At 34.7% G+C, this 24,159-nt stretch overlaps 2 protein-coding genes across 3 annotated transcripts; both read left to right on the top strand.

Moving 5' to 3' along the window:
- The first annotated feature begins 637 nt into the window (after positions 1 to 637).
- On the top strand, positions 638 to 11,622 carry LOC100369827 (polyunsaturated fatty acid 5-lipoxygenase-like). The gene is made up of 13 exons (XM_006820282.3): positions 638 to 983; positions 4,659 to 5,134; positions 6,168 to 6,212; positions 6,351 to 6,476; positions 6,585 to 6,682; positions 6,814 to 6,946; positions 7,271 to 7,369; positions 8,055 to 8,269; positions 8,381 to 8,640; positions 9,030 to 9,118; positions 9,233 to 9,412; positions 10,037 to 10,200; positions 10,386 to 11,622. Exons 2-13 carry the CDS (start codon positions 4,664 to 4,666, stop codon positions 10,498 to 10,500), a joined length of 1,995 nt encoding a protein of 664 aa, XP_006820345.1. The 5' UTR covers positions 638 to 983; positions 4,659 to 4,663; the 3' UTR covers positions 10,501 to 11,622.
- Positions 11,623 to 13,581: 1,959 nt separating this feature from the next.
- LOC100369676 (polyunsaturated fatty acid 5-lipoxygenase-like) lies at positions 13,582 to 23,738 on the top strand. Of its 2 annotated transcripts, XM_085497904.1 has the most exons (14): positions 13,592 to 13,712; positions 14,162 to 14,443; positions 16,052 to 16,528; positions 18,351 to 18,395; positions 18,520 to 18,645; positions 18,737 to 18,834; positions 18,971 to 19,103; positions 19,706 to 19,804; positions 20,199 to 20,413; positions 20,514 to 20,773; positions 21,089 to 21,177; positions 21,292 to 21,471; positions 21,752 to 21,915; positions 22,395 to 23,738. In XM_085497904.1, the coding sequence occupies exons 3-14, from the start codon at positions 16,058 to 16,060 to the stop codon at positions 22,507 to 22,509; spliced, it is 1,995 nt and encodes a 664-aa protein (XP_085354030.1). In that variant the 5' UTR covers positions 13,592 to 13,712; positions 14,162 to 14,443; positions 16,052 to 16,057; the 3' UTR covers positions 22,510 to 23,738. The 2 variants fall into 2 exon arrangements, with proteins under 2 accessions (XP_002737892.3, XP_085354030.1); XM_002737846.4 differs by lacking the exon at positions 14,162 to 14,443 and having other exon boundaries at positions 13,582 to 13,712.
- Positions 23,739 to 24,159: the final 421 nt, after the last annotated feature.

The following is a 24,159-nucleotide window of genomic DNA, read 5'->3' as shown; positions in this document are numbered from 1 at the left end:
GACGACTTACTCGCTTTAAAACCTTGCAAAATTGCCACTAAATACAATAAATAAACAATCTATTTATTAAATTCCTGTGATATATGTTTATAATCTCCACCCTAAACATGCAAGTTGTTGATTCTAAACAATAGTCTAACAGCGTTTAATTTTTACTTGTTTCAACCAAGTGCCCGTTAGCGTTAATCTCGTATTATAATTGAGGTTAATGTTATATTGATGGTCAGAAGTAATACAGTAAGTGATAAACACAGTCTCCTGAAACGTGAGCACGATGTTTCAAACTCCCATTTGTTAGCATTGAAAATCTGTTGCCAGACTACAATTGGTTCAGACGTTAGAATTTACCTCACATGTTCATGGTTTATGAATATGGTGTTTTTACAATTTACAGTACACGTGATCAACACAGAATACAGCCATTCACAATTCTTCGATAAGAACGCTCGATAATTCTCAATGATGAAATCTGTTTTGATCACGTTTGAATACCACAATCAATTACATCACACAAAACATAGGCCTTTTAGTAATATCATTGTCACAAATCCAACTTCCTCGATATTTATTGAAAAACGACAGTGATCTATAATCCATGGGTGTGGTTATTAACTGTCAATATGCAAATGGTATCCTAATCGGAAGAGAGCACTTCTGTATGTCCGAATGCATTCATCAATGGTTGTCACGTAGATATTACTAAATGTGTTGCATTTAATATCCCTCAGTCAACTATATTGGAATGGTAGTCATTGTGGATTTTAAATTTACTGGAAAATTCAAAATTACAACCAGGTGGATTTATTTATATACTTTGAAATATTAATGTTTATAATATCTAAAAATACCAAATTAATCCAGAAATACTGAACAAAATATGCAGGGTTGATTGCTGCGGTGAGCCGACTGTCACCATTGAAACACTACCCTACCATCGCTGATAACTGTATTCGCGCAAAAAAACTGTTACAAGCTTACAACAGGTGAGTAATTGTTGTCTTTTGGGTACATAGTTTAAAATAAATCACCGTTATCGTGGCATACGACATTTAGCTCGATGTGAAATAACAAAATATTAAACTGAAAAAAAGCTAGCCTAGTATACCATTTTTCTCCGAATTATTCATTACGTGTTTCGAGGTGAGTAAATATCATACGTGTCCAAGAACAAGTTTACAATAACATCATTTGGCAGGATATCCACCATATAATAGAGCATTTCGTTTATCACGGGTACTGATGCCGTAGTGTCATTGCCGTAACAGTTCGATTTAGTGGCATCGAATGACAGGGTGAAGTCATTGTCGATACACCATTAAAACATTCCACAATCATAGCAGCAAATGTCACTCATTGTAGACCAAGTTATGTACACGATTGGTTACTCGAACCGGAGAGCCAATCGCGAGCTACGACACGTCCTACCAACATTGCAAATCATATACATAAACAAGAAGTTTTATGAGTCGGTGTACGCTGGGGCAATACGAGATGTGTTCTCTCAAATGTATAGGGTGGCACATACAACTCATCCCGCTTACAAAATCTACGCAACGTAATCAAATACGTTTTTGAGATTTAATCGATACATTGTTTATTTCTGGTTATACTACAAGCGGAATCAGTTTTATTCGAGGGAAGCATTGCGCGTCGTTGCTTTTCACGTTTTCAATGTTAAGTACAGTTCAACGCTGCATTTACTGTCAGTATGTCTTTCGTCTGATATCTGCTACATCTGGATAAAGATTGTTCAACGTAGTCTTCAGGCTTAAGTTTCAGCTCGGTTTTCTAATCTAATACTGTTTTTTCCACTATCGGGTCGTACGCTGTATTTTTTTTCTCTTCCTCCCTTTTTACCATCATTGCGGGTAGATGATTTCGGATACTGTCGGCAGGACTCGGACTCACTTCGGTTTGGGGTTTTGGTTCAATCGGACATAAACGGGGTTGTGACATGTTTGTATTTACAAATGATCAGCACTGCCGTCTTTAATTTCTCACAACAAAACTTTAATTAACGAAACAAAATATTAAATGTATACATCACAAACTTAATTTCTCGCATCACAATTTTAGTTTATAAAAAAACTTCAAATTTTCATAAAAGAATCTATATTTCTCATACCTCAAAAACACTTGCACCATAAGTGTAGCTTTTCGTAACATAATTTTACCTTTGCACAATGGAACTTTAATTTACTACAACAAAACTTTAATTTCGCAAAACAACTTTATTTGTTGAACTAAAGTGTATTTAAGGTAGAGATGCAGTTACCTGACATGTATTTTAATTAGTTAATTAGGAAAACCAAGATGACTTCCCTTGTCCACAAAACTATATATTTTTGGAAAGCTTATTGTATGAAGTTTAAAATTTTGTTAGTTTTTTTCTAGACACTGTAGTTTGAAATATGCAAAAAAATGAGCTTTTTTGGTCAAAAGTGATTTTAAAAAAATAGCTTCTAAACCATGCTTCTGTTTCCTGTCAAAATTGGTTTATAGGTACATCTGTTTACTGTGAAGAAAGTGCTGTCTTGAAAACTGTCTACCAGTTGTCAATTTTGCAGGGCAGTAGCTCAAATTTCTCTACTTCAAGTTTACGCATTAACACCCATGCTAGTTGTCTGTACGATTGTTGTAACACTGTTCAACCAAAAACAATGCCCGACGGCGTTTTGAAGATAAACACGTTGTCAATCATTTGTAAAAATTTCAAAAGCAAAAGTCAAAGCATCTAGGAGCTATTTTTTTTTTTTTTTAAGTTGTGGGATGTGCACTAAAAAGAAGCTGATATAATTGCTAATTTGCATAACAATTCACTCAGTAAGAAGTTTGCTAATGCTCATAATTAAAATGGCTGTAACAGTTCCAAATTTAAATGTATTATCGTTTTGTTAAAAGTTAACTATAGTGCATAATATGGAGATCCCGTCATTTCTTTTTTTTTCACTATGTTTTTTTTAGCCTTGCTAAATCTTGCTAAGCATTCAAAAGAGAGAATGTTTGTACCAGTTTTCTATATTTTAAAATAGTTTTTTGATTATGTTCCACTATTCATAATTCTACAAAATTTTAACAGGCTATAGCCAAGACTGTTTGGATAATAACAAGCAAACAAAAATTTACTCCCAAGTGCCCACGAACCTGCATCTCTACCTTAACATTTGTTTGTTGGTTTTTAAATATATTTTTTGTGCCAGGCGACAGTTCCGGACATTGGAGTGTCACTCTCCTGACTTTTTTTGTATGTGCAAATTGCAAGTGCTAGTATTGCATTTCGCCACAGAAGTCATATTCATGTTTGCGACTACATGACAGGGCTGTGTGGCCATCTCTCTGTCAAATGGCAATTTGTAATGCGCTATTCTGGCGTCAACCAGGCCCGGTCGAAAACAAGCACCTGCGGACCATAACCAAGGTTCCCCAAAAGTCGCATTCATTAGTGAACGAAACTCGGCCAGCGGAAATGGCCTTCCCATTGAGTCTGTGGCACACTCACCCACACATAGGGGTCGACCCTTTTGACGTTCAGCCTATGGTAGGATTTGAACTTGGGTCTATCGATCTTGAGTCTGATGCAACAACCACTATGCTACCAGTGACCGGTACCTTAACAGTTGTTACAGTGCTGTTCTATTTTCTGTCGTATATAATGAACTCTATATGAAGTGTCATGTTGAAAAGATCAGAATCATCCGGATTCACTTCATTGTAATAACTCCGATCACTAAAATTGAACGCAGAAGCCACAAAACCACTAGTTGGAAATTGTGCCTGTACAGAATTGTGATAAAAATACAATCGAACAGATTAACAGTCGATAACCAAATAAAAATGGCAGCCAACTCGCACAGAGGAGTCTGGGATACATAGTCAATTTCCGTTTTTACAAAAAAGCTTTTGTTCTGGGAAACTACGAATTGTGTTTTATGAAATTTAAGTTGTGCTTGTGAGGTCAGAGTTGTATTGTGAATAAAATAGGTTTGTCGTGAGAAATCGATGTTGCTTTTTGAAATTAAAGTAAAGAAGGTTTCTGCTGCGAGAATTTAATATTGTTTTTAGCAAATTAAAATTTTTATCTGTAAATTATAGTTTTGTTGCGAGAAAAATTAAATTTGTGTTTCGAAATATTAAGTTTTTGTAGCAAGAATTTAAATTTTAGTTTTCTAAATTAAAGTTATGTTTAGTAAATTCACGTTGTGTTCCAGAAAAAAAGGTTTCATTGCGGGAATTTAAAGTTTAGTTTTGTAAATTAATGTTTCGTTTTGCAAATTAAATTCGTGACCTGAGAAATTAGGGTTTTATTGCGAAAATTTAAAATGTATTTTTGCAATTTAAATTTGTGTTTCAAGAAATTAAGTTCATGTTGCATGAAATTAAAGTTTTGTTTGGTAAATTAAGTTAATGTTGGAGGAAGTAATACATAATGGCCCACCGAATTCCTAGTCGATTTGTTCAGCTTTAAGTTGGATGTTTGATGTAATGTTTACCCACTGGTATCACTTAATCGAGCTGGTCGTTACTCGTGGAGCAATCCCTTGTATTATCTAAACACCTATGGTTCGTAGATAGTACTACCCATGACATCACTCATATCAATCAGTTAGACGAAAAAGTTGCATCAGTTCATACCCAGAAATTCTACAATCTACACACAGGAAATATGGGGAACGCACTAAAGAAGGCAGACTACATAGTAAGAGTTAAAACTGGAAATCTGGTTGGTGCTGGTACTGATGCAGATGTTCATATCATCCTCTACAACGAATCTGGACAAGCGTCGAAATCAATCGAGCTAGACAGTAGTGGTAATGATTTCGAGCGCAACCATGTCGACTCCTTCTCGGTGTATAATTTGCCGGATTTCGGTGGAATAGCTACGATAGAATTATGGCGCGATTCGTGGCTGGGCGACCAATGGTACGTCGATTACGTCGAGATTGAAGACGTGGCACAAAAGAAGTTTTACCCGTTCCCGATTCAACGATGGATCACAAGACGTCATCTAAAAATCGATAAGTATGATAGTAGTCTGCCACAATTTGCAAGACACCCTGAGCAAAGACGTTTGGAACTTGACCGTGAACTGCATAAGTACCAGTTTGTAGTTGTAAACGAGGGTTTGCCGCCATCGGTAAGAATATCTATAATATATTAACAATGAATTGCACATTGTGTCCTATGGGAATGTGTTTATTTGCAAGATTGTTTGTGAAGGAGCTGTGTTATATCATCTCGTCAAATCCTAAATTGAGACTTGGAAATAATGATGTGACGATGATATCAATATGCATGGAGTGTTGGTGTGGTCGTTCTATACACTTTTGATCCTTTATAATTTTGGCAAATGTTTCGGTGCAAATAGCCTTATATTACGACATAACATAACATAACATAATGGGCTACATGGTTTACGAGAATTTAAATTAGTAATGGAATACCGAACCCACCAGTACACCTGGATTCACCTGATATCTTTTTCAACGACTAATTGCGCTGTTCATACATTATACATTGTTCAACGACTACAAATTTTATTTGAAATATGCAATTAGTAGCAATTTTACTGAACACTATACTCATTAAAAAAATCAAGATGTTCATTCTGATTTATGTGAATGTACAACACTTTCAGTAAAGTATTCCTCTGTCTATGTATGTACTCCCTCTACAAGTATAATGTACACGAGCACATCTTAACCCTCAACACTGTCAGCCATATTCAAATTATAGAATTCATTATCATATCAATTGGCGTATAATCGATATGGTGGGCAAAACTGATTCTTTGTAACGTTTCAAAGGCTGTACACACATGCGCGCAATGGTGTATGTTGAAATAGGCATTAGGGCAGAATATTGCCCTTTACACGATAGACATGTCGTGTTTATTTTTGTATATATTATGTATTAATTGTTTGCTAAGCGGTTTGAAACTGTTATAATTACTGCAGTACCCGTTTGTACTTGAATGTTCCTTCCCATATGTGCCAAAATAGGGTTTAATTAACAATTAGTATCACAACAAAGAATCTGTGTGAGGTACACACAAGCAGAATATATCAGTCGCCAATTCAACTATTATAACAAAGTCGTATGAGTATCGACACATTAGACATATGTACTGTATTGAAAAATGTTTAGTTATAATTTGTTTTGATCAACAGGCGGCGGCAATACCGCGTTCCGAACAATTCTCCCTGCCGTATAAGGTACTTTTATTTTGCTAATGTATTATCTTATTATTATAGGGTGTTTTGAATAACGTTCGATTGTAAATTCTAGCTTTGAGAAATTGATACATGTACACATATTCGAAACAATTGATGATATGTGGTTTATTTCTGTAGTTGACTCTTCTGGCTTTCAATTTGAAAAGCAAACTGTCTGCGTTCTTGAACGGTTTGGTCTCTTCGGATTGGAAAGACTTGGAAGACGTGCATAATATATTTGGTGGCAATTTACACAGACCTTTGGTAAGATGTTCGCTTCCAAATAAGCTTCTAAATTATGTTTTCCAAAAAAAAAATAGCAATAAGACCACTATCATTGCAGTTGTGTGTTTCGTTCTTATAACTTCACAGAATTTGGAGTTTTGGAATCAAGATTGGTTCTTCGGCGCGCAACGACTCATGGGATGCAATCCAAATCAAATTCGGCTGTGTACCGGAATCCCAGATAAGTAGGTTGAAATATATTGTTTCACTCTGTGTAAATATTACATTTAACAAAACCAGGGTTCTTATTTTGATATCAAGCACTCGTGTTTACTGCACATGCTATATATCTAACATGACGTATTATCCATAACAGCTTCGGTGTAACGAATGATATGATTGGCCACTTACTGGATAACATGTCATTGGATGAAGCAATATCAAATAAACGTTTATTTATCGTTGATCACAAAATACTGGATGGAATCACAACTCAGGATCCTGAAAGTGTAGGTTATTTTTGTTGGTCTTTAATAATTCTAACTATGGGGGATACTATTTGCATGACACAAGAATATGGGTTACTTTTAAAATGCATATATTCGATAAAAATATGCCAAGGCTCACACAGCAATGTTCCACAACAAATGTAAATATGGATTCATCATTGTATGATATCAATGGAGCACATGTCATTACCCAGACGAAGTATCTGATTGATAGTTTTCTATGTTTGTACAAGTAATTTTCACTGAATTATTCAAATTATTCATCACAATGAAATTAAATGCTAGTTTTAATCGTCAAAGATATGTCCTGATTACTCATTACAGGTATTATGTGCTCCAATTGGTCTGTTCTTTATGAATAAGGAAGATGAGTTAATGCCGGTGGCAATTCAGCTCTTTCAGCAGAAAAGCGATGACAATCCCGTGAGTTGACTTTTGATGATTAATGGTAGTCACACGTGACCACGGAAGATAACACAAAAACAAAAATCAGAATAGTTTATGAAAACTAACATAGATTTTCATCCATCTTTAATGGTTGAATTATTTAGCTTACCAATACAACGGTAAATTATGTGTTGTTTATTGATTCACAAGATGAAATGGCAGTGAAAATGTTATCTTTCACCGTCACCAACACTTTCATGCTACTCAAATGTAACTAGCAAGCACTCGAACATCGCAGACCAAGCAGCTTGTTTTCCAATATATCGTGATTTACATCTAAGATTATTGTGTTATTCATTCATTTATCTACATCATTGGTCACCTTGATTGTGATAACATATACACAGCATTTGGAATTTTGTTCATATCATTATTACTTAAAAAGTTAAATGCAAAAACGTTTCTCCCAGATCTGGCCACGTTTAATAGTTATTTTACTGTCAGTTTTTCTAAAATGGACAAATCTGATAATGATCATTCACACAATTCGTGTATGCTCCATATCATCACCAAAATTTCACAAATCTTACGTAATGGTGCTAAAAGAAGACATACACACTGACAGACAAACAAACAAACAAACAAATCAACGCTATCGGAAACATAACCTAGTGGAGTTAATGGATCAAATGTAATCGAATATGTAATATTTCACTTTCAGGTTTTTCTACCCACTAATGCGCCATACACCTGGATGCTGGCAAAAATGTATTTCAATAATGCTGATGCCTGTATTCATGAATGTGCCACCCATTTGCTTTTCACTCACGTGGTCATGGAGTGTTTCTGTGTGGCAAGTCATAGACGGTTATCGGCTTCTCATCCCATATTTCGACTCCTGGAGCCGCATTTTCAATTCATGATAACAATAACTCAGTAAGTATGTATGTATGTATTGCGCATGTATGTGAAATTGCCTTTGTCTATTTCGAGCTTTTACTTGTCAAACTAACAGAAAATTTGTCCAATACACATTTTGCACTACAGCCTTGCTACGCCGGTGCTTTTGGACCCGGGAAGCGCATTGGACAACATGATGACAGGTGGTAGAGACGTGGCCTTCAAAATACTACTTCGTTCATGGAAGGAATGGCGGTTCGATGTAAATGGCACATTGCCAAAAGACATGGAAGCACGAGGCGTTGAGAACCAAGAAGTGATATTTAACTATCCTTATCGCGATGACGCAATGTTAACATATACTGCTATCAAGGCATATGTTACTACAATTGTACAGGGACATTACGGTAATTGATTCATTATTCAAAACAGTGGTGAATAGGATATCAATATTTTTGTAATATGTATTAGGAAGCAGCGCTTAGTGTTAAGGATTTCGAAATCTGTCAACTAACTTTCTATTCTGTTTTATTACTATATCAGCTTAATCGTGATAATGAAATGTTGAAAAAAATAAATTGATATTTGTTTGGTATATTGTAATTGTTATAAACTTCCGATCCAAGTATTTTGTCGATTATTTCTTATTGATTGGCTGATTATACCAATACGGATATTGAAATTAAGTTATATTTTAAGAATGATGTTCATAGAACGTGAGACATATTTATAACAATGTTAAATGGTAAGTAATTCTGTAAATGTGAATTCAATTTTGTTTTGGTCATATACTTAGATGAACCTGAGAAACTAACAAATGACTGGGAAATACAAGACTGGATAAAGGAATTAGTCACACCAGCTCCTCTGGGATTTGGTATAAAGGTAGGAACTGAATATGTACTGTGTTAGTTGATCGAATTCAGTATACAGCTTTGTTGGCATCGCCCTTCTATATTATGCTAATTGACTTCAATGCTTTCATTGTTTATTTTTAAGGGTATTCCAATTACTGGTGACCAATTTACGAACACCAATGAAGTCATAGAAGTCATCACAACTACTATATTTATCTGTAGTGTGGGACATGCTGCTGTCAATTTCAACCAGTATGATGAATATGCCTCTCCTTTAAGATACCCCCTATTTCTCCGCGGACAACCACCTAAATCGGCTCAGGTAATCTAAATAATTAAAATGAATCTAATCACTAGTGAAAACCACGTGATGTTTTTTTTTGTCTTCAATAAATGCTTCATTCTTTCTAGCATCGCGTCTACTTTTCAAACGAGCGGTAGACGCAATGATGTGATGAGAAAACAAAGGAAGCTTATTTGGGAGGCAAAACACGTCACGTGGCGCTCTCGTTCTCGTTCTCAACGAGATCCTAGCATCAAAATTTGCGTCTAGTGTGTATTTATATATAAAAACGCCACGTGTGAGTGTGCAATGAGACTAATGATGGTCAGTTGCTTTATATACATAAGAAAATCACCTGGTTCAGACCCCTTCCAACTCACGAACTATTATGAATAGTATTATGAATAATGGTACTATGCAATTAGCTTACGTTTGTTAAACACACTACTGATCCAATTATTATTTAATGCACATTTACGTACACGTGACCAGCTTAGAAGAAGTTTCGATCATACATCAACGTTGCCACACTTTGGTTACTATTATGTAATTGAAAATATAATATACGTGACAGGCATTAGTGGAGTCATTTACATTATATATTCGCATCTGAACAACATAACTCTATTTAATATATTTATATATATATATGCATACATTCAGATTGAGTTGACGGAAGCTGACATCTTACAACATTTACCGTCAAAAGATTTGGCTTTAGAAGCAGCCGTGTTGTCAAAAACGCTGAGCAGCCATGGTACAACATCGCTGGGTGATTTCAGTGAATTATTCCAGGCAGATCCAATCAGTATTCCTGCATTACAAGAGTAAGTATTTTGTTTTTTTATCACAATGAAATTAATGAAATGTATGATATCTTGGTTCAAATATTACATCATCAATTGGATATAATAACAAAAATAACAAAACTAGGGTTTAGCCTTTCGTCAAATTGTTAGTTGGCCTTCGAAAAAGGGGATGTTTTTATAATACTTGAATTACTTTATTTCAGATTCAGAAAAACTTTGAAAGAAATAGGGAAGGTTATAGACACCAAAAATGGAGAACGTAAAGCAGAGTATCCATATCTGCATCCATCTGGACTGCCCAATGCAATATCAATTTAATATGCCAATAGGCTGTGAATTGTGGACGACTTTGATCTTAATTTTCAACCAATATTAATTAAATAATTTATATTCAATGCCGAGGTATGTCTCCTTCAAAATATTTTAAGACAGAATGTGATTTAACAAGTAGTTTTCCGTTTCAAATTGACCAGTAAGCAAAACCATAGTTATATAAAGTAGTTTTGCTGATATTTAAAGTTTCATGTTCTGAATTTATACTATTCGCGATGAAAGTGAATTTTGTTTGGTATAGTGAGCTGTGTTAGCAGTATGTCTGTCACTAAGTAAAAACATTAACATAGAATTCACAAAACATTATTATTAGTGACATATTATAAATATTACGAATAAAATGACCAGCATTATTAGCATTTGTTTAGATACTTATTGTTGAGTGGAGTATAACATTTGTGTCAATTGTGGACCAAAAAGCCATTTTGGGGTAATATTATAGCCATGTTAGAAATATGTTTGTCTTTGTGTAGTTTTTATTTTAGTTTATATTACATTTATATAACATGATTTACAACGTATTAATCAGTTAGCAATAGTATGAATGTAACTTACATTAATTTGTTCTTTCTAGATTGTAACATCTGAATATATTATAGCATTTGTGTAAATGAAGGTACGTTCAATTGGGGCAGTGGGCAAGAAAACCATATTACAAACATGTTTGCCTTTGGGTATAATTTACAACATACTGATAAGTTAATGACCTTTTATTAATAATATGAATATAATAACTAGCATTAATTTGGAATTCTGATTTATTAACTGAGAATTGATTATAGAATGTGTGTGAATGAAAACGATGTCATTTCAAGAAATTGGAGAGCCCTCTTACATGCCTTTGTGTGGTATCTTAATAAATTTACAACATATTTCCTAGATAAGGATTCGCTTATAGGCAATAACTGACATTTAACGTCTATGATTAGATTCAGACTGCTGATTTGATTCCAGCATTCGTGTGAAGAAAAGCTACGTCTTCTGGGATTGTATAGCTGTATTACCAATTTGTTTTTTTGTTTCTTGATATTTACATATTATTTACATCCTATTGTATTATTCGGTCTGTAATCACTTACAAACAATATAAAGTAAATGGTAATAATGCATTATGCTTAGATTGTAATTTATTGCATGATTTGTATTCGTGTAAGTGAATTGTGATTGTGTGGCATGGGGTACTAATTAACTCCTGTTTAGTTTAAGCATATATACAAGGCATAATTCGATACGTCGAAAAAAACAAAGCTGCTCTCTGATTGGTCTGACTGTTAGTTTTTAGCCAATCAAGCACAATCTTGTAAATACATTCGCATTAACTCCAATTGTTTAATAAGCAGCTAGGGGTAAATACCTGAATAAATTACGACAGAAAATCTCTTGACAATTTACAATTACAAACGTTATAAAATGTTCTAGGCATAGCCGACTCTTCCCTAACGAAATCCAGAACATTAGACCTTCTGAACATCGAACCACCTGAAAATAAGACCGTCTGAACATCGAACCATCTGAAAATAACATTGAACATTGGACCGGAACTATTCGTCCACGCTCGTATGGACTGTTACCTTTAATTACTACAACAGATTATACTGGATTAATTTTTTATTAGTTTGAATATAGTTTGTGTAACCTAACTCGATTTCTGCCGCCTATGAAAGTAGGTAATGAACGTAGTTTTACACACTCTTCCTTCACATTTATTATCACTGGAGACCTGTAATTAGGCATTGTTGAAATTGGTAGAGTTAGAATTTACCTCACTTTTCGATGATTCATATATATGGACTTTTCTCAAACTCAAATAGGACCCTCCATTATATTTTGGGTGTGCATGATTTGTGCCAAACAATGCCCGTAGCCATTATTTTTCTTCGGGGGGAGGGGGGTTCTTATCACTCTCTGAGGGACCAATGAAAAATTTTGAAAATTGAACTTTCTGAAATGGCATTTCCTGCGTTTTTGAGAGGATTTCAAAGGAAAAAGCAGAGACACTTACATATTACATGACTGCTTCAGACAATATTTGTACCTGACCACCGACACGAAAACTTGATGCTTTACAAGGCTCTTGTGTTTTAAGTGTTTTGCCTCTTAGAAATGGGGGAAACCACGTCATGTCCAGTGGCAGGCAGTTGGTCGCCGTCATCCACATGCCGCCAAGTGAGATTTCCGGGCGCCGTTTACCATAGTAACAGCCAGGTGTCACTTTTTTGACTGGAAGAGTGTCGCGTACCGGGGCGTGGTTCACTGCGTTCCACCACTTTCATGGCGTGAAAGTTGTTTTTACGCGTGCCGCGTCTTTACCAGTATAATACGGACTCGGGAATACCTAACTGTAAACGGCAGGGTTCATCTTTATTCTATGACAAAGTGATCAATTTTTCTAGGACTTCCAGCGCCGCTGGTGATTCAAATTAGTCCGCCTTTTAAAAAATATTGTGCATTAAAAAAAGACGGACCTTCGAGCGCGCATGGGGGGGGGGGTTGTCCGAACCCCCTGAACCCCCTGGTTAAGGGCATGCAAACTATGCCACGTTGTATAATAGGTTATTCCCTTTTCAAATCTGAGTTGCTTTGGTAGCTGGGAAATGGTAAAACCAGTCAGTATCCAGCTATAACCACAATCTGAAATGTCATACAATCCATATTTCTCAGTAATATCGTTTTCACATATTTAAAGCGGGTGGGGCGGCACCTGCGCACGCGCGTGAATTTAGTCCCAAGCGGACGACAACAACGCACGCTAAAAATGCAAAGGCTCATGGGTAAACGCTTAGTTGTAAACAATGACACGCTATGGCCATCTGACGCATGCGCAGGTGACGACTCCCCGCTTTAACCTAAGCCTTGTACTTGACAACCTGATGGATGATTGCAACGCAATACCCTGTTTATAATATTTAAAAGCACACAAACAATGCTAAAATGTGTTTTAGTTAAAACCCTATCGAAAATATATTCACGGTAGGTTGAGGGCCAATGGGCAAAATGCAAATCACACGGAATTAAGTATTTACTAATATCTAAAAATATCAAAATAATCCGTCTCAAAATGCTAAACAATCTACATGGTAGACTGTTGCAGTGAGTAGACCGTCGTAATAGTAATATTGCGTGAATTTCACTGTTTTCTTTATATTTGATGATTGTACTGACATAAAAGACTAGATTCTGTTTTACCAGGCTGACAGGTGAGTAATTGTCGTCTTGTTGGGGGGCATAGTACGTTTAAGTACGACAAATCACAGTTATCGAGGCATATTGACATGTAGTTAAATGTAAAATACCAAAAAATAAAACTGAACCCATACAAACCGGGTATAAATTTTTCTCACGTGACATAAACTGAACAAAGACAATGCCAAATATGAGCAAGAACATCATGCTACGTAGTGCTCAACATAAATTCCTACGTTTTGAGGATTAAATAATAATGTTATTTTTAGCATGGGATGTCATTACCCTGATACTCGACCAAATGAACGTTATTTCATGAAAACAAATGTATACGGTTATTGTTTGCTATATTCTAATAATCGTCGTCGACAACACACATATGGAACGCGATAATTTATTCATGTTTGATTTTCTTATTACCTGTTTCACGCAAAACGATACTCATTATTGTTTTATTTTTTAGTAATCTCCTGTGGCTTTATTGGAATGATTTATTTGCGTTCAGGACTGAAATGATTGACCCTGTGGAGCATGAAGTGCTATTCTCTGTCGTTTATCTCCGAGCCAGTGCTGCATGGGCATTGTTTAATTTCCCATAAACCATTGCGCGCATGTTTTGACATGCACGTGACCAGACAGTGCGATTCATGCCCCGCTGTCATTGAGCTGAAATAACTAAAAAATAACTGTGATAACTGACAGTTGGTTCTCGACGAAAGTTGAGGTGTGGCGTGAAATTGAAAACGTAAATGGAGTGCATATATCATTAATTCGGGATATCTATAGCAACCCTATTATTTATATAACAAATATTGTAGCAAATTCCAAACCCCCAACTACTAGTAAAGTTAGTAAGAGTTGATGTTCGAAAAATTGTAACAATCGTTCCACCGCCCACCCTAAACACTCCTGTATCACACACGCGTTTTAGTCGATATCTGAAACAAGAAATATCCGAATTAATATAATTCTTAATAAGTAATATTTTGTAAAACTGAAGAACATAAACAACTCTTTCTTGGCAATTGACGGTCTAACACGATGTGGATCGTTAGATTCATTTGATGTGAAAACAAAAATATAGTAGGATATGATTAATTGACGGCGAAAATAACATTATTCACTATTCCACATTTATTTAGATTATATATCATACAACATTCTCTAAATATACTAAATAAAATAATGGCATTTTAATTAGAAGATAGATAACTAAATAGCCTGGATTCATTCGTAGAAATATACTACGGTATACGCCATCCTTAATTATTGAAATGTGTTTAATTACAATTAAACTTGATACTTCATGAACTTTTTGAGTACAAATCCAAAATTTTTTTGGTGAAACAACCCATACAAGTTCAGTGAAATGTTAATCGAAGAGAGCGCTGATCAAAAACAAATACATGTATAATATGATTTACAGTATCAACACCCTTTGCTTTGCAACAATATTGTTTAATAACACCAAAAACATTCAAGACAACTATAGGCGTATCCTTGAGGCATTATTCATGCTCGTGGGCCCTCGCAGTACTAACAAATATTTTTTATATGTATACAGTCTTGGCTTCACACATTTTCAACATTTCATGGCTCTGCCACAAGGAAAACATGCTAATTACTGTAAAAAGTGCAAAAGAGCATTCGTGAACGCTTTTCATAATTTGCAATGATGTACAACAATAATAATTATGATTTGGCGATGATATGCATATAATATACTATTAATAACATTTTACAAAACAATAATCTGTCCGTTTCTGTGCTAGTTATAAACACATTATTATAACTGCGGGTAAAACAGTTGGAGTTCGAACCTTAGTGTTGTAATTCGTTCTTGCGACACTTATCTACAAAAGAACGAGATTGTTAATAATATGGGGTGTTTTTGCTAACAATTTGCTAAACATAGTGTTACGTGCCACGTAATTAAGCCTACTCTGGCAGTTAACACTTCTGACATCATTGGAAACACAATACAAACAATCAGGGCGAATTTTTTTCTTCAGAAACACGCCACCTATATAGTGTCCATACTTCAAATTTAATGCACAAACTCTGGGAGCTATTTAAGATTGAACCCCTTTCATCAACTGTAGAACCAAGCTGATTTAAATATCATGAATGCCTTAGTGGTTTGAAAATTTGAAATTGCTTTTTTATATGTTCTATTTGTGTAGTCAACGCTGTACGAATATAGAAGCAAAACAAAACACATAAGTTTAGGAACCCGAATGCCCACGAGCTCGCATCTGTAATTTAATTACTATAGACAATCAGCAACATTGGTGAATGCTAAAACACACATTTGAATTGCATCAAAAGCAATTGTATATACCGTTACATACAGGAAAGTATGGGCAACGCGCTGAAGAAGGCAGACTACATAGTGAAGGTTAAAACTGGAAACCTGGTTGGTTCTGGTACTGATGCAGATGTTCATATCATTCTCTACAACGAATCTGGACAAGCGTCGAAATCAATCGAGCTAGACAGTAGCAGTAATGATTTCGAGCACAATCATACCAGCACTCTCGAAGTGTATGATTTGCCGAATTTCGGTGGAATAGCTACGATAGAAATATGGCGAGATTCTTGGCTGGGTAACCATTGGTATGTCGATTACGTCGATGTTGAAGACGTGGTACAAAAGAGGGTGTACCCATTCCCGATTCAACGATGGATCACAAGACGTCATCTAAAAATCGACAAGTATGATAGTAGTCTGCCACAATTTGCAGGACACCCTGAGCAGAGACGAAACGAACTTGACCGTGAACTGAATAAGTACCAGTTTGTAGTTGTAAACGAAGGTTTGCCGCCATCGGTAAGATTATTTATATTATAAGAACAACAATGAACTGTCCACTGTGAACAGTATGAAATCATCTCGTCATTAACTATTGCATAATAATAATTAAGTGTTAATGTGTGATCGCCAATGATAGACTGACTCCAGAAGTTGTTTACGTAGAATTTTCTCCCGCGTAAAGTAGCAGTAGATGCACTGAACGCTACTACAGTACACCAGTACGTCTGATGTAATAATGATGTATTAACCACAACGGAAACGGCGCAAGTAGTAATAGCGCAAGTAATAGTGACTGAATATATTTTTTTCGGAAAGAAATGAGTTGGGGTAGAGAACGACTCGCCTTAAGCGAAAACTGTGTGATGCAAACAAGGTCATTTTATTAATAGTTATTCAAGCCAAAACATGATTCCGAACTTTAATAACTCGACATGGAATATTTTCTGAAGAAGGTCGAGGCAATGCATGCCATTAAGTCTGACTATTTTTCCAAACACGATTCTCAAGTTTTCTCTTATGATATTATGCGGCAACCAAACACAATAGAGAAGGTACAAATGGTGTCACAGACAGTTCTCACGAATTTATGAAGGAAATTCTCATATTGTTTGCATTCTGTATTAATCGTACAAGCTGGACTTAAAAAACGAAAGTTTCATCAATCTCATATTTCATAAAGTTAGCCATATGTAATACACTAAAATATCATGTACGTTACTGTTTCAGTGCTGAGATAAGTTAATATTATGTTCTGAAAAGGCATTTCAAATACAGAGGAAAGCTAAATATGAATTTTGTTATAACCACGAAAACAAGTTATTAACAATTTGTGGAATCAATTTACGTTATCATACACATAAACGGTCTGCTTGTGAAACGTTATGCTCTATAAATATAACTGATGTCCCAAGTTATAATGTAGTTATCCAACACTTATCGCATATGACAAATGCATGGTAGAAAAACTACTGCATGAACTAATGATATTTGAAGTGGTTCAATTACGTGCACATTTCTTGTGATGATATGTACATTACCCCCACCGCATGTTTTCATATTTATAAAAAGAACCCATGGGCACCAATTTGCATGAGAATATTATCGACACACATATTGTTGTGTGATGATAAATGCTTGTTACTGAAATATATGTTATCGTGATAGCGAACTGAGGGAAATCGGAGAAATTATTTTAGCTTTAAGCTTACTACGAGTTTTGTGCTGCCTATCAATCAATGAAGCCAAACATATGAAGTGGTTCTAAAAAAAACTCCCTTAATGGTTTTGATTGTGAAATAATTTTCAGGGCAAAACAATGTGTGTGATATGTTTCAAATTACTGTTGTGCTGGTAATTGCTGATTTCGATGACGTATCTGTAAGATAACGCATATTTCAGCAATGTAATATTGCATTCGATTGTGGTAATTATTTAACAAACGTCTAATGATTAATTTACTTGTTTTACTATCAACGGATTTCCCAGTCGTTGATTATGCACAATTCAACACAGTATAGTAGGTTGTATTCTGAGCTGTATTAATTACATTTATTCTGCCGCGGGTAATTATAATTTTCTTTACATGGACATATCACTTTGATAGTGAGCTGTTATTAAGGTATGGTTTAAGTAGTACAAACAAGGCAAATAAAAGGAAAATACGTCATCCCTTCTTCAGCCAGTCGAAAGGAATGAATGTCCCGGGGAATAACTTTCATATGACAATGGTTTCAACACTGTTTAACATATTACAGGGTTCGTGAACGTGAAGGGGTATACAATGAATATTGCAAAGTTCACTGTCAAATAATTCATTGTGATTTGTTTTGATCGACAGGCGGCGAAAATACCGCGGGCAGAACAATTCTCCTTTCAGTATAAGGTAATATTTTGTATTGTTTTATTATTATTTATATATATATATGACTTTTCGAATAACTTTTCATCGCATTACCTTTCTAGGATGAATATTCCATGCAGCTAATAATGTTGGTTTATTTCTGTAGTCGACTGCTCTAGCTTTCAATGTGATAAGCAAACTCACTGCGTTCTTGAACGGTATAGTCTCTTCAGAATGGAAAGCCTTGGAAGACGTGCATAATATATTCGGTGATCATTTACAAAGACCTTTGGTAAGATTTTTGCTTCTATATCCACTCCCAAATCCCAAACAAAGAAATAGTACGTCAACTATCATACTATTTTTTTTTAATAACATCACAGAATTTGGAGTTTTGGAATCAAGATTGGTTTTTCGGGGCACAAAGACTCATGGGCTGCAATCCGAATCAAATTCGGCTGTGTACCGGAATCCCAGAAAAGTAGGTTGAAATATATTGTTTCACTGTGTGTATATATTACATTTAACAAAACCAGGGAACTTATTTTGATATCAAGCACTCGTGTTTACTACATATGCTATATGTCTAATACAACTATATGTCTTATCCATAACAGCTTCGGTGTAACGAATGATATGATTGGTCACTTGCTGGATAACATGTCATTGGATGAAGCAATATCAAATAAACGTTTATTTATCGTTGACCACAAAATATTGGATGGAATCACAACCCTGGATCCTGAATGTGTAGGTTATTTTCTTACAATAATAAATTCACCTACAAAGAGCCACATGCGTTCCCAAACAGTACATTCATCGAACATATCTTATGGTGTATTTTGTAACATTCTACAAACAAAGGTATGATGCAAGACATGCAAAGTAGGATAATAAGATCATTACTCATAAATGCAATTTGAGTTCAACTGCAGAGAACAGGTGAAATATTAGATCGAAAATTTGCTTTAAACATGTATTTATATTAAATATTGAACAAATCTCGCACCATCTTAGCAATTAAACATAAGAAATCAACTCTTAACTTGATTTATTTATGTTTCATTCTAATTTTTTATCACATTAAAGGGCTGACTTTATTCATTGCTGTGATTACTCATTACTGTCAGTTACAAGTACTGTGGGTCCCCATTAGTCTGTTATTCACCAATCCCAGGTACAATGTTCCCCATTGGTCAGTTCATTGCCCATTGAAATTAGTATAATGTGCTCACATTGGTCTGTTTGTATCCATTGCATGCCTTGTATAATCCCCCCCCTCATTAGTCTGTTCGCTACCCATTACAAGCATTATGCGCTCCCATTGGCCTGTGTTTTTTTACCAATTGCAGGTATTATGTGCTCCAATTGGTCTGTTCTTTATGAATAAGGAAGATGAGTTGATGCCGGTAGCAATTCAGCTCTTCCAGCGGAAAAGCGATGATAACCCTGTGAGTTTATTCAAGGATGTATAAATGACACAGTCAATAATTTCTTCATTTAAATTTTCTATAGAGGATATATGGTCACATGACGACGCGAAGTTTGCATCCAATGTAACAATTCATACAATTTTTTATATGGTTTGAAAATAATGTAATGTAAATGTAAATAATAAGTGTGAATTTTATTTCCTGAAAACCTCTACTACACCCTCAATAGTTAGTAATCAACACCCGTGTACGTGATTAGAATTAACTACAAATCATAATTCATAATTCAGCTCATTTATACATTGGTAAATATGTATAATATTCGCAATGAAATGCAGTTAAAATGTAATCCTTTATCACCACAGCCTCATCATCTGCAAAGTAAGCGCTATATGTAATATTTCACATTCAGGTTTTTCTACCGACTAATGCGCCATACACCTGGATGCTGGCAAAGATGTATTTCAATAATGCTGATGCCTGTATTCATGAGTGCGCCTCACAACTTCTTTTTACCCACTTGGTCCTGGAGTGTTTCTGTGTGGCAAGTCATAGACGGTTATCGGCTTCTCATCCCATATTTCGACTCCTAGAGCCGCATTATCAATTCATGATAACAACAACCCAGTAAGTATGTGTCCAGCATGTATGTTAAATTGCCTTTGTATAGTACGTTTCCTAAATGGTTAACTCAAGCATTTCTGAACATTTAAACTTTCTGCTACAGCCTTGCTACGTCTGTTCTTTTGGACCCAGGAAGTCTATTAGATAACCTAATGACAGGTGGTAGAAAGGTTGCCATGGAAATACTACTTCGTTCATGGAAGGAGTGGCGGTTCGATGTAAATGGCACATTGCCAAAAGACATGGAAGCACGAGGCGTTGAGAACCAAGAAGTGATATTTAACTATCCTTATCGCGATGACGCAATGTTAATATATACTGCTATCAAGGCATATGTTACTACGATTGTACAGGGACATTACGGTAATTGTGTCGTATGGTCACATCGTAGAAATATTATTGTTTTTAATTATTTGTGAGCACTGTGTTTGTTTGTTTGTTTGTTTATTTTGAAATACATTACTGATCCACATGCTGCAATGTGTTAATGCTCATTATGTTTGTATCTTGTATTTTTTGCTTTTAAAATATATTCCTAATTGATTTTTCCAAAACGTGTGTATTTATTTTTCCGCCAGTGGCCTATTTTATTTTACATAACCAATATGTTAAAATTGAGTTTCAGAAAGGTTCTTATGTTGGCAGTAACTGTTAATTGTGTTTTGGTCACATACATAGATGAACCTGAAAAACTGACAAATGACTGGGAAATACAAGACTGGATAAAAGAATTAGTTACACCAGCTCCTCTGGGATTTGGTATAAAGGTAGGAACTGAATATGTACTATGTTAGTTGATCGAATTCAGTGTACAGACTTGCTGGCATCGCCTTCTTATGTTATGCTTACTGACTTCAATTCTTTCATTGTTTATTTTTAAGGGTATTCCAATTACTGGTGACCAATTTACGAACACCAATGAAGTCATAGAAGTCATCACAACTACTATATTTATCTGTAGTGTGGGACATGCTGCTGTCAATTTCAACCAGTATGATGAATATGCCTCTCCTTTAAGATATCCTCTGTTTCTCCGCGGACAACCACCTAAATCGGCACAGGTAATCTAAATAATTAAAATGAATCTAATCATTCTGCATTCGAGTCTCGTTTATGTGATCGTAATTTTCATTGCCAAATTTGTAAACTATAATACATATATGTACACAATACAAATAAACGTCACAATTAGGAATATGATAAGAATGTATTCTTATGCACAATTACGCACAGTATTGAGCCTGCTGTTTGAATACCCCAGTAAATTAAATCACAATGAATTGAAACATGACTATATATTAGCTGTTTATGTATATTATGCTTCTGGTTATATTTATTTAGATCGAGCTGACGGAATCCGATATCTTACAACATTTACCGTCGAAATATATTGCGTTGGAGACAGCGGTGTTGTCGCAGACGCTGAGCACTCACGGTACAACATCTCTGGGTTATTTTAGTGAATTATTCCAGGCAGATCCAATCAGTATTCCTGCATTACAAAAGTAAGTATTTTGCTTTTCATCACATTGATGTGTGTCGGAGATTGGTATGTCTTTGAATCGTGTGTGCATACATTGCTATATCATCGCACTAGTTTGCAACTTTTCGATCATAACACTTGATGTAGGATCATCAGAACAGAGTAAAATGATCAAAATTACTGGCACTTTCTCGCTATAAATTCGTTCTCAAAAACGTCCGTCATTTTGGAAATTCCGCGTGAGGGTTCCATATATGGAATTCGAGTTTCCTAATATGTCAAGGTGCAGATATCCCGTGTAATGTCGCAATATTACGACATGCTGAAACTTATAGCGATACAGTGACAAGTGTGTAATAATAGAATGAATAATAGTCTGGTATTAATATTAAGTTTCAATGATAATAACAAAAGCAATGGTTTTGCTTATTCGTCATATCTTTAATTTACCTTCGAAAAAAGAAGTGATATTTTGTAATACTGAATTGATTTTATTTTCAGATTCAGACAGACTTTGAAGGAAATAGAAAAGACTATAGACATTAAAAATGAAGAACGAAAAGCAAAGTACCCATATCTTCATCCAACAAAACTACCAAATGGAATACCTATTTAACACCCTAATATGCTGCATTGATATCTATATATACCAATATATTGCAGTTAGTTAGTTACCTTATCTTAAACCTGAACTTTATTCATTAAATGCATGTAGTCGATTTGAGATTCGTGTTAGCAATGTTTTTGTCATTGGATAGTAACATTTACATATAATTTACATAATAATGATCAGTTGGTGATCTCCCATGAATATATGAATTAGATTACCAGCATAAACGAGTGTGCAGTAAAACTATGATACTACTATGGTAGTAAAATGTATAATCATTACATAAAACGTTTAGTTGGTGACGTATTACATATAAATACAATAAAGTAACTTTCATTAATTAGATAAAATTAAATATTAACTGGTGTAAGTGAAAAAAACAATCTTTGTGATTTAAATTGTATTTTGGGGTAGTATTGTACAGACATTATAACATATAATTCAGAAAGTCAATAAATATTATGAATGACGTACCTAGCATTAACTCGATATGCTTACATAGTTATTAGTGAATTCTTTGTTGCTGTTGTGGAAATAAAGTTTTTCTCTGGGTTTGGAGATTTGCGTTCCCAATTTACTCGGTTGGTAATACCAATATATACAACTAGCAACATATTATTCAGTTGTAACCACTGATAAATAGTATGATAAAAATATCTAGCACTCTATTGTTAAGATTGGATAGTAATTTCTGGGTTGATAAATAGTGTTTGTTCGGGTTAATGGATACTTGTGGTACATATTAAATTTTGAAAATTAACACTTACATATAATTTACAAAATACTGATCATTTAGTGACCACTTATAAATATTATGAACAAGATAACTGGCAATAGTGAATAAAGTTTCTAAATTGATTATAGTCTATGTGCGAGTCAAAACAAAGTCATTTGTAGGATTGGAAAGTCGTGTTTATCAATTTGTTTTCTTTTGAAAAGTAATGATTCATTATATTTTACAAATGATTTATCAGTTAGTGACCACTTATACATATTACGAATAATACAAACTAGCACTGATTAAATAAGATTCCCTAATTACTTAGCAATTGCCGTAGCCTTTGAGCAAGTGAAACACTTCTAAGTGTGGTCAATTTAGAATTATGTAACAGTTGTAATTCTTGTTGCAAATATCTTTGTCTTTGGGTGGTAACATTTACATACATAATTTAAAACATTATCCAGTTAATGTTCAATCATAAATAGCATGAATAAAATAACTAGTACTATTTAAATACGCTTGAATATCTGAATTGTAGTCTCTGTGTATGTTTGAAAGAAGCCATTCTGATATGAATATGCTACCAAAATATTTGCCAATGAATAGTAATAATATACCTTATAGTCAATTGATCGTCTAATCACCGCTACCTGTATTCCCATAATTGCACAATACACACATGTAGCTACACAATTGCATATTTGATTTAAATATTAGAAAAAAACAGATTTTCAATGTGGCTGCCTGTTCGTTTTGTTCGTTAATAGAATAACGTTTTTACATCGAGTTGTTGACTAAACATCTTGAATGTGAGTATGTAAATACATATTTAGTTTGTTTTGAAACTAATTATTCTCTGATTACTTGTTCGATAGCATGCAGTTTTAACTAGCTGTGTAGTGAACAAAAACAAGGTTGTAACTGACAATAAATAT

This window comes from Saccoglossus kowalevskii, chromosome 4, assembly GCF_978046115.1.
Source record: "Saccoglossus kowalevskii chromosome 4, keSacKowa6.1, whole genome shotgun sequence".
NCBI lineage: Eukaryota > Metazoa > Hemichordata > Enteropneusta > Harrimaniidae > Saccoglossus > Saccoglossus kowalevskii.
Note: the sequence above shows the minus strand (reverse complement) of the source record. Positions and strands in the feature narration are given on the sequence as shown.